This window comes from Amphiura filiformis, chromosome 11, assembly GCF_039555335.1.
Source record: "Amphiura filiformis chromosome 11, Afil_fr2py, whole genome shotgun sequence".
In the NCBI taxonomy this organism is placed as follows: Eukaryota; Metazoa; Echinodermata; class Ophiuroidea; order Amphilepidida; family Amphiuridae; genus Amphiura; species Amphiura filiformis.
In genome coordinates, this window is record NC_092638.1 from 47,831,155 (window position 1) to 47,847,094 (window position 15,940).

The 15,940-nt window shown below is 35.3% G+C and overlaps 1 protein-coding gene across 2 annotated transcripts in view; it reads left to right on the forward strand.

Moving 5' to 3' along the window:
- Positions 1-14,319, forward strand: part of LOC140164918 (netrin-1-like) — a 183,590-nt gene extending 169,271 nt beyond the window's left edge. For both annotated transcript variants that reach the window (XM_072188316.1, XM_072188317.1), the window contains one exon: positions 12,122-14,319. In XM_072188316.1, the coding sequence (XP_072044417.1) occupies positions 12,122-12,441 (320 nt within the window). In that variant the 3' untranslated portion in view covers positions 12,442-14,319. The remainder of the gene's footprint in view (positions 1-12,121) is intronic.
- Positions 14,320-15,940: the final 1,621 nt, after the last annotated feature.

Here is a 15,940-nt window from a genome sequence, read left to right on the forward strand (position 1 = left end):
CAACCGTGGACGTCCACGGTTCCTAAGGGGGTGCAGTATGATGAAAATAATGTAAAAAGGCTATTTAGAGCATGATCATATCGCGACCTCCCCCGATTGGATAGTGCCATGTCACAGTATGTCCACGGTAAGGCGACGCACTGCTGAAACTTTGTGTCCTCAGTTGGCGGTTACACAATTTCAGTCCTCGTTTGAAGTCGCTTACCCGCGGTTGTGTGTGTCCAGGATCTGTGGTATATATTCAATAATTTTGTAAAATTCTTATTTAATTCAAAGCAAGAGGCTAGAGGGTAAGATTTTTTTTACGAGAGCTCCAGATAAGCTCAGAAAGTCCACTTCTTAAAAGATATGGCTTAAAAAAACCTATGCCAGATTTAAATCATCTCTGAGGCTGTAAATAAAGCCAACAAAAATACAGATTTTAAACTAACGAAAACTTTTGATCTTAAAAGCAGCATCCGTTTGGATGCCGATGTAACAAAATAGCGCTAGATTACCGTCACAAGCCATCACAGAAGTGCTTTTATTAGTGAAGTTAATCTTTGGCTGCGAGCAGATTTTTTTCCACATACCTGCATATCTGTAGAGATGATCTTCCTAAAAATGAAAAAAAGGTACTGAGAAGAAAGAAACATTTGTTAAAAAGAGCATTGAAGGTTTACGGTGAGCTGACTTAAAGGCACTAGCATTTGCTGGCTGCAATTATTATGCTATGAAAATCATTGTGGATGAAGTAAAATTTATCAGAGATTTTAGATAATATGAGAGAAAGAACTTTGGAAGAATTTAGCCAGTTTGGATTGCGTGCTTACTTTTAGTATGCTCTTGGTATGCTAAGTGTCAAGATTCTCAGTTTCAAATCGCTTAGGCCAAATAAAAAAATAAACATGTTTCACGTCCCCTCCCGCTTCCTTTTTTGAGGTTCCTTCAATTTTATTTTTATTTTTGAAATTCAGTTATAACTTTTCAAAAAATATGTCTAGGAAGTAGAGATGCTCTTATAGCCTTGCTAATACACAAGAAACACTTTTAACAAGGTTTTGTGATAGTTAGAGGGGCCTATCTCTCAGAACAACAAATAAAAAGAGGCCTCCTCCTTTTTCCAGACATTATTGTATATGCTAAAACAGCTCTAATTATGGGCGAGATTATGGGTATTTACACCGGTTTCGCGATAAAAAATAAAAAGCCCCCTCTTCCTCCTTTTTTTTCAAAAACCCGGACGTGAAACATGTTTTGTATTTTACTTGGCCTTAGAGATCTAGAACATCATCCTGTTGAAATTTAACCAATTTTGTCTCAAATGATTTGAGTAAAATATCCTTGAATGTTTCTTAAAAGAAACAAAACCTGATGTCATTTGAAGTATTATCCAAACATTTCCATGTCCTTAAACTTTCTTTTTTAGGACAATGACCTAGGATTTTATTATTATTTTGTTCCAAAATAGACCCCTTATCTCCTGCTGATTTGTAAGGTAAAATGGAAACATTTTATTTATGAATAAAATTGTGACCCTCACAAACAGTTGGGGAAGAGATGAAAGCAAGGTGCTTGAACTGATGACCTTGCATATTTGTACACTAATTAGCAAACAGTAGCTTCAGGAGTTTGTTTTCCTTGTTTGTCGGTACATCAGGTGTGCTATGGTTGATTCATTAAGGGTCTCCATCTTGATTGTCAGCTGATTGTGACCTCATCCTTATATTTTGTCCCATCAACAAATATTATCATAGCTCTGGAATTTACAAGTTACCAGATTTCCAAGATTGTGTACAGAATAGGTCTGATTCGTGAAAATTGGAAAGGTCTGCACCTGGATTGTAAGCTTCCAGACAACCTCATCCTCGCATTTTATTCCTTCAATGAAGTGTATTGAAAGAAAGACGAGTATCATAGGTTTAGAATTTTTCAGACAAGTGACTAGATTCACACAATTCCACACAAAGGTTTGGTTACGGGTTTGGTTTAATATCAGAAAGCACAGAGCCCAAACTAACCATGTTTGTACTGATCCAAATGACCAAATAACAGATCCTCCCGGGCAGATCCTAGTCTCTCAATCCAGAATTATTTTGGAGGAAGGCCTCTTTTTTCTGCTCCCAAATAAAGGTGCAGCTTCTGCAAGTAAAGAACAAAGCAGATATTGCATGGATTGTAGTCATGTTTCAGTGCAAGAATATTCTTGGACTTTTCAAAGGCTTTTGATACTATTGATCATAACACCTCACTTATCCTATTAGACCACTATGGCTTCTGCAAAATATTAAATTTGGTTGAGGTTACACTGAAGTGCATACACATGCATATGAACATGCTTAGTTTGGGCAGCTCTGTGCTTCCTGAGATTAAACCAATAGGCCTATATTTTATGTGGCATCTTGAAAATCTGGTCATTCATCTGGTAAATTTGAGATAATCTGTATTTTGCTCAGTAAATTTGTCCTTTCAGGCTCATTTTAATGGCCATTATTGATATTGTTGGTAAAACAGTTTTGTAAGATAATATTATAATTATTACCAATTAATTTAGCTCTGTTCCAGAAAATACCAATAAAGAGAGGTCAATATTCTACATCTGTATAATTATGAACATTTGCTATCAAATGAAACTCCTTGACACTTGGTATCAAAGGAATAACCGATAAACTATATCATTCATGGATACTGTCCCTATATCTCCCTGCCTATCTGTTAATCACAAGACCACCACGTTAATTACCAGCATTTAAGATGAGCCTGATAAACTATATTTCACGATTTCTATCAAGTTCATTATCCTTCCAGCTAAAATCTTTTTTCCTGAAACCACATTTTCACACATAGAGAGCAATTAACGACGGAAAAAAGATAAAGTAAAAAAAAATATTGTAACATATCTGACAATTAGCGATGCGTGTGATTAGCACCGCCTTAGTGTCACATTAAGTCCCAAATTTGGCTGAAGTCACGCTTGACCATTTATGTTTACTAGGTCTTGACTGGGAGAATTTTAATTGGCTATAACGAAAAAAGGAAATGTTACATCCTCGGAAAAAGGGACTCCCAACCGAGCAACATGCTGCTAGCCTCAAAGGTGTGTTAAGTTTCTCCTAAGTGGGTATATAGTTTGGGGCAGTATTGGTTGTTTTCGGTGCATTTGACCCGGTGGCGGTGAAATTATCCTTTAGTGCTTGTTTCTGGAATGATCAAATTTGTTAAAACCGGTTCTTTTGTCTCGAGGTCTGGAATGATCAAATTTGTTAAAGCTGGATCTTTTGTCTTGAGGTCGTCATTTGGTATTCTTTTATTGTTTGAAGTGTTTGATAGGTATACCAGGACTATACTCTTTATTTTATCAATCGGTGGTTGGACCCTCAAGTGTATGGCGGTATCTCTCTGCTTTATATTTTGTGCAGGCGTTTTAAGTCGGCCGGCCGGGCGTGCCTTTGAGGGATTGACCCCTTTGGTGCTTACACACCAATATGGATATTAGCAGGTTGCAAATTGATATTGGTTATAATCAGATCTCATTTACTTGGCAGGGACCAGCCTTCCCACCCGCCTGCGACTGCCTCGTTTGGATCTTGACATATAACTGGTGTCATTTTGGTGGTGAAATTTTAAGATAAATTGTTAAAAGCTTCTTAATGAGATATTTTGCTGGACAAAATGGAAAAAACAGAGGTTCTAGATGATCTTCCCTGTGAAACTAAGTAAAACCAAGCAATGCAATGAAGTGATTCATCGCGATGGACATCATACCAACCGCCCAAATGTTTGATACGCAATTTTTCCCCTTTTATGTTTTGATAATATTTTGAGATATAAAAGTTGTGATTTAGAAATAAACTGACAATTTACACATCTTTTTAAAATAGAGTTTTAACAGTGACTTATTATTATACAGAGAAAAAAACCCGGTTTATATAGGGCCTTGTTATATTCACATATTCCACATTTACACCAATAACCCAGTTAAGTCAATTTGCACTGTAAATTTGCTGCTTAACTTCTTTTGATCGAAAAGAAATTTTAAGAAATTGTTCTCACATTGCGAATTGACACATTCTATTGACTTTATTTTGGCCAAACCAGGCAGAATAATGCTAAAAATGCTATATATGCTGTGATACAAAATCCGCAGAGAGGAAATTCAAAATTGGCATTGTATTCCTGATTGTTTCCTTATCATAGGCAACAATCATATAATTATTAATATGTCCTCTTTGGGGAAGCGAATGAACCATTTTCAGCGTTATAAGGAATTTTGTGATCAATTTCAGATATAGGTTTATATGCTCATAGAATGTTCTGTTTATTGGCCCTATGTTGGGAGCTTGGTTTAAGGGGGTACTACACCCCTGGCCAATTTTGTGCCTATTTGTGCATTTTTCTCAAAAATGATAGCGCATTGGTGACAAGTAAGATATGTATATTATAGGGGCAAGGACTACAACTACTGCACTGAAAATCAGCAACTCAAGGCAAGTAGTTATTGATCAAATATTGGGTTTCCTTCATTTTTTACTGTAACTCCACAACTGTTGTCTGTGCTGAAATAAAAGTTACAGTGCAGTAGGTGTAGTCCTGGCGCCTATAATATACATATCTTACTTGTTACCAATGCGCTATAATTTTTGAGAAAAATGCAAAAATAGGCACAAAATTGGGCAGGGGTGTAGTACCCCCTTAAGGATCGCAAAGTTTAAAACTTTGTAATAAAATTTAAGCATGATATGGGAAACTTTTTAATAAAACATCAAATTTTAACATATATGGACATGATCAAGGGGAATGAGTCGCATGTCGGCCCTGGTCGAAAATGAGTTTTACAAATGATTCTAAAGAGGACATTTAGAGCTTTCAGAAACTGAAAACCCCATGTTGATACAACTTTCCTTTGTGAAGTTACATCAATTTATCAATTGCTGAAAACAATATAAAACAAAAGAATTTTAACACTTTCTTTGCCAATATCTCAAAATCAATATTAGCGACATCCGACTCATTTCGTGTCACATCCATATATGTGTTGCTGAAAGGTAGTAAATGCTCATTACACTTGTGAAAGTGTCATTATTTCAAAATTGATCTGGGAAACGTTTCAGAAAACTTAACAAATTTTGATCAGATTGAACAAAATTTTTTTGCAAGCTAGTAAGCATGCATAAAGTCCGATTCTAACTCCACTTCGCAGCGTGATGCGATGCTTTTCAAACACCGCGGCATCACGCAATGAAATTAAAATGCACATTTTAATTTCATCACACGATGTTGCGATGTTTGAAAAGCATGTGGGGTCTGCATCTCCTTTTATGGTCATTCTACCGACCTTGATTTTCCAGCAGCCAATCACAAGCGTACACAGCTGCAATATGGCAGCGCGATGCAAAAAAGTTGAACATTTTCCAACTCCATCACGGACCGACATATTCACCGCGTGATAAAATTTTTCACCACTGAGCTCGTAAAAACCTGGCTTAGATTACAGTTTTTATAGCATCACAGCATCGCATCGCGCTGCGATGTGGAGTCAGGATCGGGCTTAACACTTAAAAATTGCCATTATACCATGTGCCTGTGTACACCAGCGCTTTGAGTGAAAGTTAGCGATTTGAAGCCGCGCCCAATGAAATGCGTACTGACGTCACTGCCACATCATGGCGGAAAATGGTTTAGTTAAAAATTGAAATATAAAATGATGAATCTATAACAGGTTGCAGTGACACAAATCATATCTGGCAGTAGCCACCTAATCTTGCAAAGGGGAGGGGGAAATAACCCATAGGGGTTTGACCAGCCCTCTTTTGATCACCCTATAAATCCAGACATTTGTACACTCCTTAAGGGAACCGCCCTTCTGTCTGCATGAGAATGTCTTTGCAGATTAAGTATGCATTAAAAAACACACCTCAATATGGCATAGAATTTTAGTATCAAATACCCAATGAATAATTGGCCCTTATTTTTGTCACTTTTCCGCATTGAAAGCTGAAATCGACCTATTCTAATCCTAGAAAAAAGCTTTTATGGTCAGTGACAAAAAAAATGTTCAAAAACACCTGGGCATCGCTATAGTGTGTGCTTTCTCTCACGTAAGTACATGTCGGGAACGAGCGGTCAGCGGTGTTGAGTTTTATTTGCATATATAACGAGACGGGCGAAAAATAAGAGAAACTCTCAGATGACGACCATTATATGTATGTGCTAGGTCTCAGTTGAAGTCCCCGAGGGTATTATTATAAAAAGTTAATTGAGGACAACAATTGGTACGATATTTTGGACACTTTGTATGCAAACCAGCGATCCCCTAGACATATCATGATCCATATTATAAATTTACATTCTGAAATGTCGTCAAGTAGTTGCTTCTGTTGGTGACATCGAGAAATTAAACTTATATTTAACTTCTTAGTATTTTTCTATAGTGAACAAGATGTGGATGTATTAAATGAATGCATAACTATAAACTGTTTGAGAATATGGACATTTTAATATAGCAGTACAGCTGGGTACATTCTTTTCTATAAACATGATAAATTTTACATTTCTCAATTTGTTTAATGGCACATTCTAAATTCTAGCAAAGGAAGTTTAATATAGGTCTATCTGTCTCCTAAACAGTGTTCATTTTGAGGCTGTATTTAACAATTTCATTACGTGAGATGGCACAAGATAATTGCAATTTCCAATTTAAATTTGTACACTTTTACCAAAATTTGATCATTTTTGTGAAAAAAAATCATTTGGTACACCAAAATTCAAGAGAAATTGCACCGAGCAATGAACAGTATTCCTCAGCATTTTGAAACTGCAGAAATGAAAGTTGTTTCCAAATGTCAGCAATATTCCCATTCCCAGTAATATTCATTATAATTATAGTATCTTTATATTACAAAAAATGAAAAAAAATTGATGTGAATACTAGAGCACATTTTCCAGATTTTATCTATATACTGGTAATATAAAATTTTAACTGCAAGATAGGAATATGAAATGTACAACTGAATGATGAAACTATGAAGAAATTTTGCTGAAATTGAAATGGCTTCGTGATATTATGAAATAAAAGATGATTTCTGAGTTTATTCAAAATAACAAAAACAAATATTGGTTTGTTTTATGGACAAATATATTTTTGCTACTTTTTACCTGTAATTTTCTAATCAATGTACGAATTACCAGCATAGAAAGAGTTAACCAGCTAACATAATGAGTGGCAGAAATAGCCATATTAGCACCTCACCTCAACGTAAAAAGACGGTAAAAAAAAAATGCTAAGCTCAAGGCTAGTTATTTTGTGACTCAAATTCGCATTGGGCACCCAAATTTGCAACACAAACATAACTCGTCTCACATTACTGCACGCTATTGTCGCAGTAAGCTCTCTGACCATGCCAGGGTTATTGGCGAGTTGTAGCAAACCCTGGGGTAGTGTTTTACAGAATTCTAAATAATAACTAATTTTTGTTCTCCATGTGAAAAGTACTGTGGCTTTTGTTGGCAGTGACAACAATATAACGGAGTGAAAACGACGATGTCGACGACTCGTGACAAGGAGCGTATGTGTGCGCACCTGCGGAATGAAAGAAGAACAAATTGTTACACATAGGTCATGATATCGTGTACAACAAGTTATTTTTGCAACCAATATAATTTTTGCGAATTTTGAGAGAGATTCCAGTTGACTTAATCATATTGCTGCAAATGCATTTTGATTTATAAAGGCATTTAATGGTGAACCACAAATGTTTTGAATTGTAAATGCTACAGAATAGTACCTTCTTGTCAATTTGCCAAAAAAATACAAAATTTATAAAGTTTCTCAAAAAATAACTTTTGCACTTAGCTTGATACCCAGGCTTGATAGAGGGGGTATTTTAAGAAATATGTGAGTGGAGTTCAGAGGTTTTAGTTTATTTGTTCCTTTTAGTATAAAAAGGTATTAAAAGGCACTTTTTGTATATAAAAAGGCCAGCCTTGTGAAGAACTTCTTTCAGTGGAATGACCCCTCCCAACTTAGGTTAAAACTGTTTCTTCGAGTACTAATCATTAGTTGGCAATTTTCAGGTATATTCAAATCAACATTCTTTTATTTATCCATGCCATAGGAGGACAAGTCTCTGCCCCTTCCCCAAGGGCGAACCCCCAAACACAGCTGTAAATAGATCCCAGAATTGGTGTAAGTTTGTCATTTGGTGAAAAGAGATGTATTCATATAGAGTTAGCATATAATAGCATTCACATGTTTCTTACAAATTGGTTTACTCATTCAGGTCAGCAATAGTTCACCCAAGAAGTTGGAAAAAATGTGACGGAATCAAGCTATATAGTTTTTGTCGCCAAAAACCATCACATTTTCATTTGTCATTGACCAATTGTGTCAATTTTGTAGATTATAATGTACTGAAAATCATATCAAACTTGGACTCAAGATTCTACAGATATTATATGCATATTATCTTGTTGAAAACAATAATAAAGAAAAGAAGTTTTGCTAATTTCCTTTAAAGTTTGCAACAACCAACTCACTTTACTTGACAAAAATGTGGTAATATTTTAGGATAAATCCTGGGTTAACCATGTTAACCCTATATCTGCAGCAGATATAAAAAAAATATGGCTATTAAAGGGGCATTTCATGATCCACAGCCTCATCCCCCACTTTTCTCAAAAAAAGTTGAGATTTTTATATCACTGGAAACCTCTGGCTACATAATGTTTATGTACAAAATATTTCTTGCAGATTAATTAGTTTTGCAAAGATATCGTGAAATTTGAATTTCGTTCTGGTGCACCAGAACAAAATTACAACGCATTGTCTATGGAGCAGTGTAATACACATAATCATGCATAACTCATAAGCATAAAATCGGAATCAACTGAAATTTTGGGAATAGGCTTTTTTCGTGGATATGTACTGAAAAATGTCATAAAAAGAGGATGCTAGGATCACAAAATACTCCTTTAAGAGATTTTGGCAGTGTCATGTTAATGATGATATTGTAGAATCTACATGTAAAAACACCCAAATGAGTCCAAACATGTCTAATAATCATTCAAAATGATTTTCATTTTAGGAACTAGCAGCAGGGTTGCAACATTTTTTTCCTCCCAAATAGCGAGTAACATCACTGAAAAGTCACCCAACATTTTTAGTAACATTGGTTTATGGGACAAGGAAGAGAAACTGCCGAAAAGTAGCAAGTCAATGTCAAAAAGTAGCCCAATATTTCTGTTAAATATTGGTTTGTACACATTCTGGGACAGATTGTCAAAAAAATTTGCAGGGAAGTCTTCCAAAATCACCCAATTGGGCTACCAAATCATGGCTTCGGCAATCCTGACAATTGGTAATGCAAATGTGGGTTACCAATGTCAATGGCTTGAACTTTAATTTGTATCAACAAATTAAATTACATCAAAGCTTTTAGTTTCATAACTTTAAATATACATAGTGTAATTTAAAAATAACATGTTTATGTTAGTTTTGAGTTAGGGTTGGGGGCCAAGGGAAATATGCAAAGAAAATTGGAAATTTTGAACAATAAATATATAACCAAATGTCACAATGGCTTGTTAATGTTTGAAAAGTGTGCTCCTCAGCACTAAAAGGTCCATAGTGTGTCATGCTGGAATGGGAAGGGGATTTAGGGCTCAACTGCAAAATCGGCCCATTTGTATGATCAATAGCCTCGGGCAATAGCCCGTCTTCCCCCAGGGGGCTTCCCTGACAGCCTATCTTTCAAAGCATATCCCTTTTAAACGCAGCTTCCCAAATTCTGACCCCTCCCAATCCCTTGACAAGTTAGTTGACTCAGGTTTGAAAACATTCAATGAAGCAGAAGCAAATTTTGACTTCCAGCGATGAAACGGTTCAAAAATTAATTTCACCAACCAGAACTTTTTTTAGTCTGTACTATCCTGGCCCCTAATTTCATCAAGCTGTAGATATGTAGAAATACAGTTATGTAAGGCTATGGGTAAGAAAAGTAGACATGTTTGTTGACTTTATGTGAAAACTTATCTGTACCCATCTATCCCGTTCTCATGGCAGGACACCCTCTAGGGATAGGAGATCCCCAGAGAGGAAATGGTAGTCTATGACACCAAGTATGACCTAAGATCGTCATCTAGGATCCTACTTATGTTACACCTAAATGTTCATACCATCATAACTCAGGGGCTCAGTTCAGTGATGTATATGTATTGTGTGATATGTTATGAACTTATTTGAGCAGATGGGTATAATGTGTTGATGACGAGGTATAGAGTCGTGACTCAATTTCCGTTTTGAAGAAGAAAATAAATTTTTGAGGATACCCACTAAAAAGTGCAGTGTTACTGTTAAGCTGGTAGTTGCGATATGTTGCTGTGTTAATTAGTTTGTTGCTGAGTGACCTCTTGGTCAGACTGGTTATAACGGGTGATATATTCAAGTTATGTACATCTTAAAGTTTGTTCGGTTTATAATTGGCGAAAAATGCGACTCATAACATTGTGTATTGATATAGAATGGCGTTCATGCAGTTGCGCTTATGCTAGTTGCGTGTTGCATAATGCGTAGCTGACGCGATGACGCGAACTTATGTGAATCTATGTGAGCGTAAGTTGGTACTTTATTGACACATGCAGTACCAAAACCGAATAATTTTGGTATAAGCTTTACCAATTAACAGCTGATGAATACCAGGATTGGGTGGGGGCATTCATACAATATTAATGTAGTGTGATGGAACATCAGAGCAACCTCAGGCCTTGAGAGGGATGGTCATCATCTGGGGAGGGGTATAATTTAGATGTTTGAAAATGCAGGCCGTTACCAGACAACATCCCTCTTAAGGCCAGATTGGCCCAGAATTAGCCCAGTACTATAATGAATTGGGACAGGAGACATTCTGGAAAAATAAAGAATAATAACATTGGCAACTCTCTGTTGCATGGCATCACAAAGACCCAACTGCACAGATCAGACTACAGAGAATTCAAAACATTGCTGCCAGACTTATAACATACACAAAACCACCCCAGCACATTACACCTGTTTTACATGACTTGCATTGGCTACCAGTTGAACAAAGAATCACATTTAAAATAGCCTTGTTTGTCTACAAGATCTTGTATATATCAGCTCCAGCATATTTAAATGAACTCGTAGAAATGTATTCACCAACTCGTAACCTCCGTTCTGCTACAAAAGGACTTCTTCAAGAAACAGTTGCCAGAAACCAGTGGGGCAGCAGATCATTTCATGTTTCAGCTGCAAACATTTGGAACAATCTGCCATTTTCGGTTCGCTCTGCCAAGAGCTTGTGTAGTTTCAAAACAAATTTGAAAACACATTTGTTCCAAAATGCTTTTAATTGACTCTTTGCATATCATGAACTAGACAACACTGATGAAGTTTTTGTTATTAATTGTTATAATATGTTTGTATCATTGTACATTGGTTGTTTTTTTTTTTTTGTTATGAGCGTCTCTCGACGGATACCGGCGCTTTATTAAGTGTACATTATTATTATTATTTATAAAAATGCTTCAAATTTGGTCACTGAGCCAAAATACTCTTAATTTGCCCACTTGGTCCAAGTATTAAGTCTTTGGGCACAGTCATTGGACAGTCAAATCACAGGGTAGGGTGTTGTGTCATTTTTAAAAATAAACTGAGGGTCTCTTAAAATGACTAAGAGTCTCTATATTTACATATTATAGTTACAGCAGCAAGTGGCAATGACTATCTTTTTCCATATGGAAGGAAAATCATGTTAACCCCTGAGCACTACCTGCTAATCTAACATTACCTCTGATTGGTCAATTACATGATATCTTCATTTTAATCACCAATCAGAATGGAGCTTTGCAAATAATTCACCCCAATTTTGTGTGTGTGGTGAAATTTAACAATGTTGCTGATTGGTCCAATTGATAATGAAAACTTCTTTTTGGTCAATCGGCAGGTAGTTCTCATGGGGTTAAAACCCTTTTGTTCTTGTATTCTGCAAAAAGAGGAAAAGGTGTGTACTGTAACCATCTCTCTCTCGTAATGTTTTCACCTTTTCAGGACAAAGTTGCATCAGTTGAATAATGGCAAAAGTTGATTTTTTCATTTACATATTTTTCCTTTTTGCTTCTTCCACAGCTGCACAGGTGCATATACTATCCAGAGAAAAAGTTGGTGACTGGGTGAAATTTACCGTCAACGTCAACACCGTATTCAAGAAGGGAAAACAGAAGATCCGACGCGGAGATCAATTCATGTTTGTACCCAAAGCAGATCTGCAGTGCAAATGTCCTAAAATCAGACTCGGACGACGGTATCTAATTCTGGGTTCAGATAACCCGAACAAAGACCAAGATGGACTACTTGTCGACAGAAAAGCTACAGTGATAAGATGGCAAGAAGACTGGAATAGACGATTGCGGAAATTCCAAAGAGGAGAAAGAAAGAATAGCTGTTAGGAGACGAGGAAAAAATGATCACAATGTTGGTGATAAAAAAAACCAAAACACAAGACTCCTTGGTTTTTTGATAGATCTTCACTGGAACTCAAAAGACTTTGTTGACCATCAATAATGTTCCATATCACGTTGTGAATTTGTGAACTTTTTTAATTATTATTATTATTGTTATTTTTGCTTTCCAAAATTAAATTATATGTTTGTTGTTGTTGATGTCTGTACTTTAATAATATGAGCAAAACTCAAGAAAAAAAGTTATTATGATACACGTGGAGAGGTTCAATGATGAATTATTGTATATGTGCGGATTGGTATGGCCAGCCAAAAATATGTACTGTTTGAAATCTGTTTTGCTCCTGATTAACACAAACAAATTTGTGTTTAGTCTTTCATATTTTCCTCACAAAAAAGTGATTGAATTTGGGTAAAAATGATCCTAAAGTCTTTGCAGCGACTGAGTTTTTAAATGATTTTATGGAAAATTAACAGTACCATATATTTGACTGCATAGTCCTGACATTTATTTCTGCACAGATCTTTTCCTAGCATTGTGCAAAAACACAGCAAGTTGGGAATGTCATTTACATTATCGTCATGAACTTTTACATGGATAATATTTAGGATTGGTGAATAGATTCTTGCAAAACAGATGGATTCTTTTGCAAGAATTAGTTTGGATTCTGTCAAGCCTTGTTAAATATACATGCAAGAATTGAAGTTGATTCTTATCAAGAGTGACACAATTAAACTCCTGTTTTCTTCCACTTTGGTGGAACATGGACATGGTTGGTGGAACATCAAGATTTGTAAAATATTCATAGCTTTATTTATGATAACGACCAGTATCGATCATATGCAGTGATTAAATTTCAAAATTAAGTTGATGGGAAAAGAGCAATGTATGTTATTGGTGTTTTGGTGATGTTTAAAAAAGTTGAACTGAGTGTAAAAGTATTCGATGATGTAATATTTATTTCTATAAATCATTGTTAAGGACCAAAATTGTATGGATTGGATCTGTGTCCAAACAAAATGAAAGTTGGTGGAAGGTTTCAATGTTCTAAAATGCATGTAAAATTTTCTGTCGGAATTTTGATGTTATAAAAATTGATTGGTGTTGCATTGAATGGTAATTTCACGTCAGTGATATTGAGAAGTAAGCCTATGTAGTCACATGACGCAAGTCACATTAAGAACAGAGTCAATGCAGCAATAATGGACTCAAGTCTACTTTAGGCTTTGCAATAAGTGTGTTGGTTGCCATGGAGATGAAATCAAATGGAATAACAAACATTACAGATTTATTTTCGCACTATTTTATTATATTTGTTTGTTCCGATGGTGCACAGAATTTGAAAGAAGATCTGAAATAGATGCTTAGAAATGGTGTACATTTTAAAGAAATGAAAAAACGTTGCAAAAATATTGAATTTTAATGATAAAAGTTCAATAGGGATACAGAACTTACAGTATTCGCTGTAGAAGTATTGATGTAATAGGATTAATTACCATAGTGATAGGGAATGTATTGCCCTGCACCTACAAGTAAGCTGCACTCATCACCTGCCATGTCTGTGTATGTGTTCAATTATAGATTGAACACAACACAGCTCTTTTTGAAGACACTAGTCATACAGGTGCCAATGGACTTGGCATAATGTGAATTTCCATAGAATTACAATCCAGGTCATTATACCTATTCTTTGATAATCAGTGGTGCGATGCAAAGTTACAGCGTACATATAGTGCAGGGCAATACATTCAATGATTGTTTTCACATAATTATCGCTATGGTAATTAATCCTGTTACATCACTATTTCTACAGCGAATACTGATGCATGTATAATTATGTTTGGGCTAATGCTGCACTACAAGCAGAGTTCGAAATTTTAGTTGTCCGGTTGCCCGGGACAACTAAAAAAGTCGCCGGACAACCAAAAATACTGATTCGGTTGTCCGCCGGACAACCATAAATCTAGCCAAAAGTCACATTTTAGGCCTACGGACAACCAAAAACTTAGACGGACAACCAGAAATTGTAATCTGGTTGTCCGTGGGACAACCATTTATTTTTCCTAAATTCGAACACTGACTACAAGCATATTTCAGCAACTCAGAACTCCCTGGGTCTGGGTATGCCTCTGGTATTAATATAGCCACTATCAATTATGTTGAACAATTAACTTATTAAGTAATTCGTCAGAAAAAAAAGCGACTTCTCCATGTGGACAATGTATGTCAAATTGTCAAAGAGGAAAAGAGACTTAGGAAAAGAGATGGGACAAGACAGACAGACAAGCATCATGAAATCAAAATTATTGTACAGACAACGAGGCTGTAAAATATTATGTGCCAGGTTTGATATTTTTAATTGTTGTAGAAAATTTACAGATTTTTATAATAAAAAAGGTGATAATATGTTAATATAGAAATACTATTGCCATCTTATTAATATTAATTATAGTGTTGTATGTTGTGACTGCCAGGGCAAAGAACACACTCATTTTGACCGAATTCAGTATCAGTTTTTGAAGTAACAAACTTTGACCTTCTGTATTGTGTTAATAGTCCCTATAATTAAAAGTTGGTCAAAGCTTTGTTACTATGGAAACTTGGTATGGAATAGTTAATTTATTAAATATACCCATTTTTAGTGTAAACAGACAAAATTTCAAACTTGAAGTCAAGTTGAAAAGTATATAAAAGGGACAGCACTGCATTGGAAGGGGTAATGTAGTGTAAGATACCCATTTTAGTGTAAACAGGCGAAAGTTCACACTTGAAGTAGTCAAGTTGAAAAGTGTATAAAAAGGGACAGCACTGCATTGGAAGGGGTAATGTAGTGTAAGATTTTTATGTCGAGCATATAACTTGATGGATCTGGGTCATTTTTGATGAAATGTCCAGCATTTTTGTACACAAAATTGTCTGGTGGACTTATTATATTGAAACGTAGGTTATTTTTTGGTGTGTTTTTGCTCTGGCAGCCACGTTGAAGAACTATGAAGTATTTGTTAACTGGTTATATATATATCTGTATATTATCATCCTGTTATATGACCAGTTACATGTAGGTATTATATACTTGTAGAACCAAGCTCTCCATAGAAGTTTAAATATAAAAATAAAATTAAAAAAACTTTGCAATTTGAGGAAAAAGTACAAACTTTCTACTGTGAAATAAGTGTTAATAAAATATGTTATTTCTTGGATTTTGAAAATTAAATGTATTGCTTTTTAGTTTCATCATAAAATTTATGTAAAAGCTTGTGTATTTTGTAATTTTAGAAAATACAATCTCAGCTTTTCCACTGCGTAATATTCTTATTTATTTGAAATAAATAGTAAGTATATTGTTTAAAAAAATACAATTAGTGATCATTGTAACGTAAAATCAATTTTGGTTTTGATTTCGTATATTGGTAAGTTAGTGAATATTAGTGTAAAATTATGACCAAAGTAGCCAATTATGAAGGCGAAAAATGAAATTAGGAATCT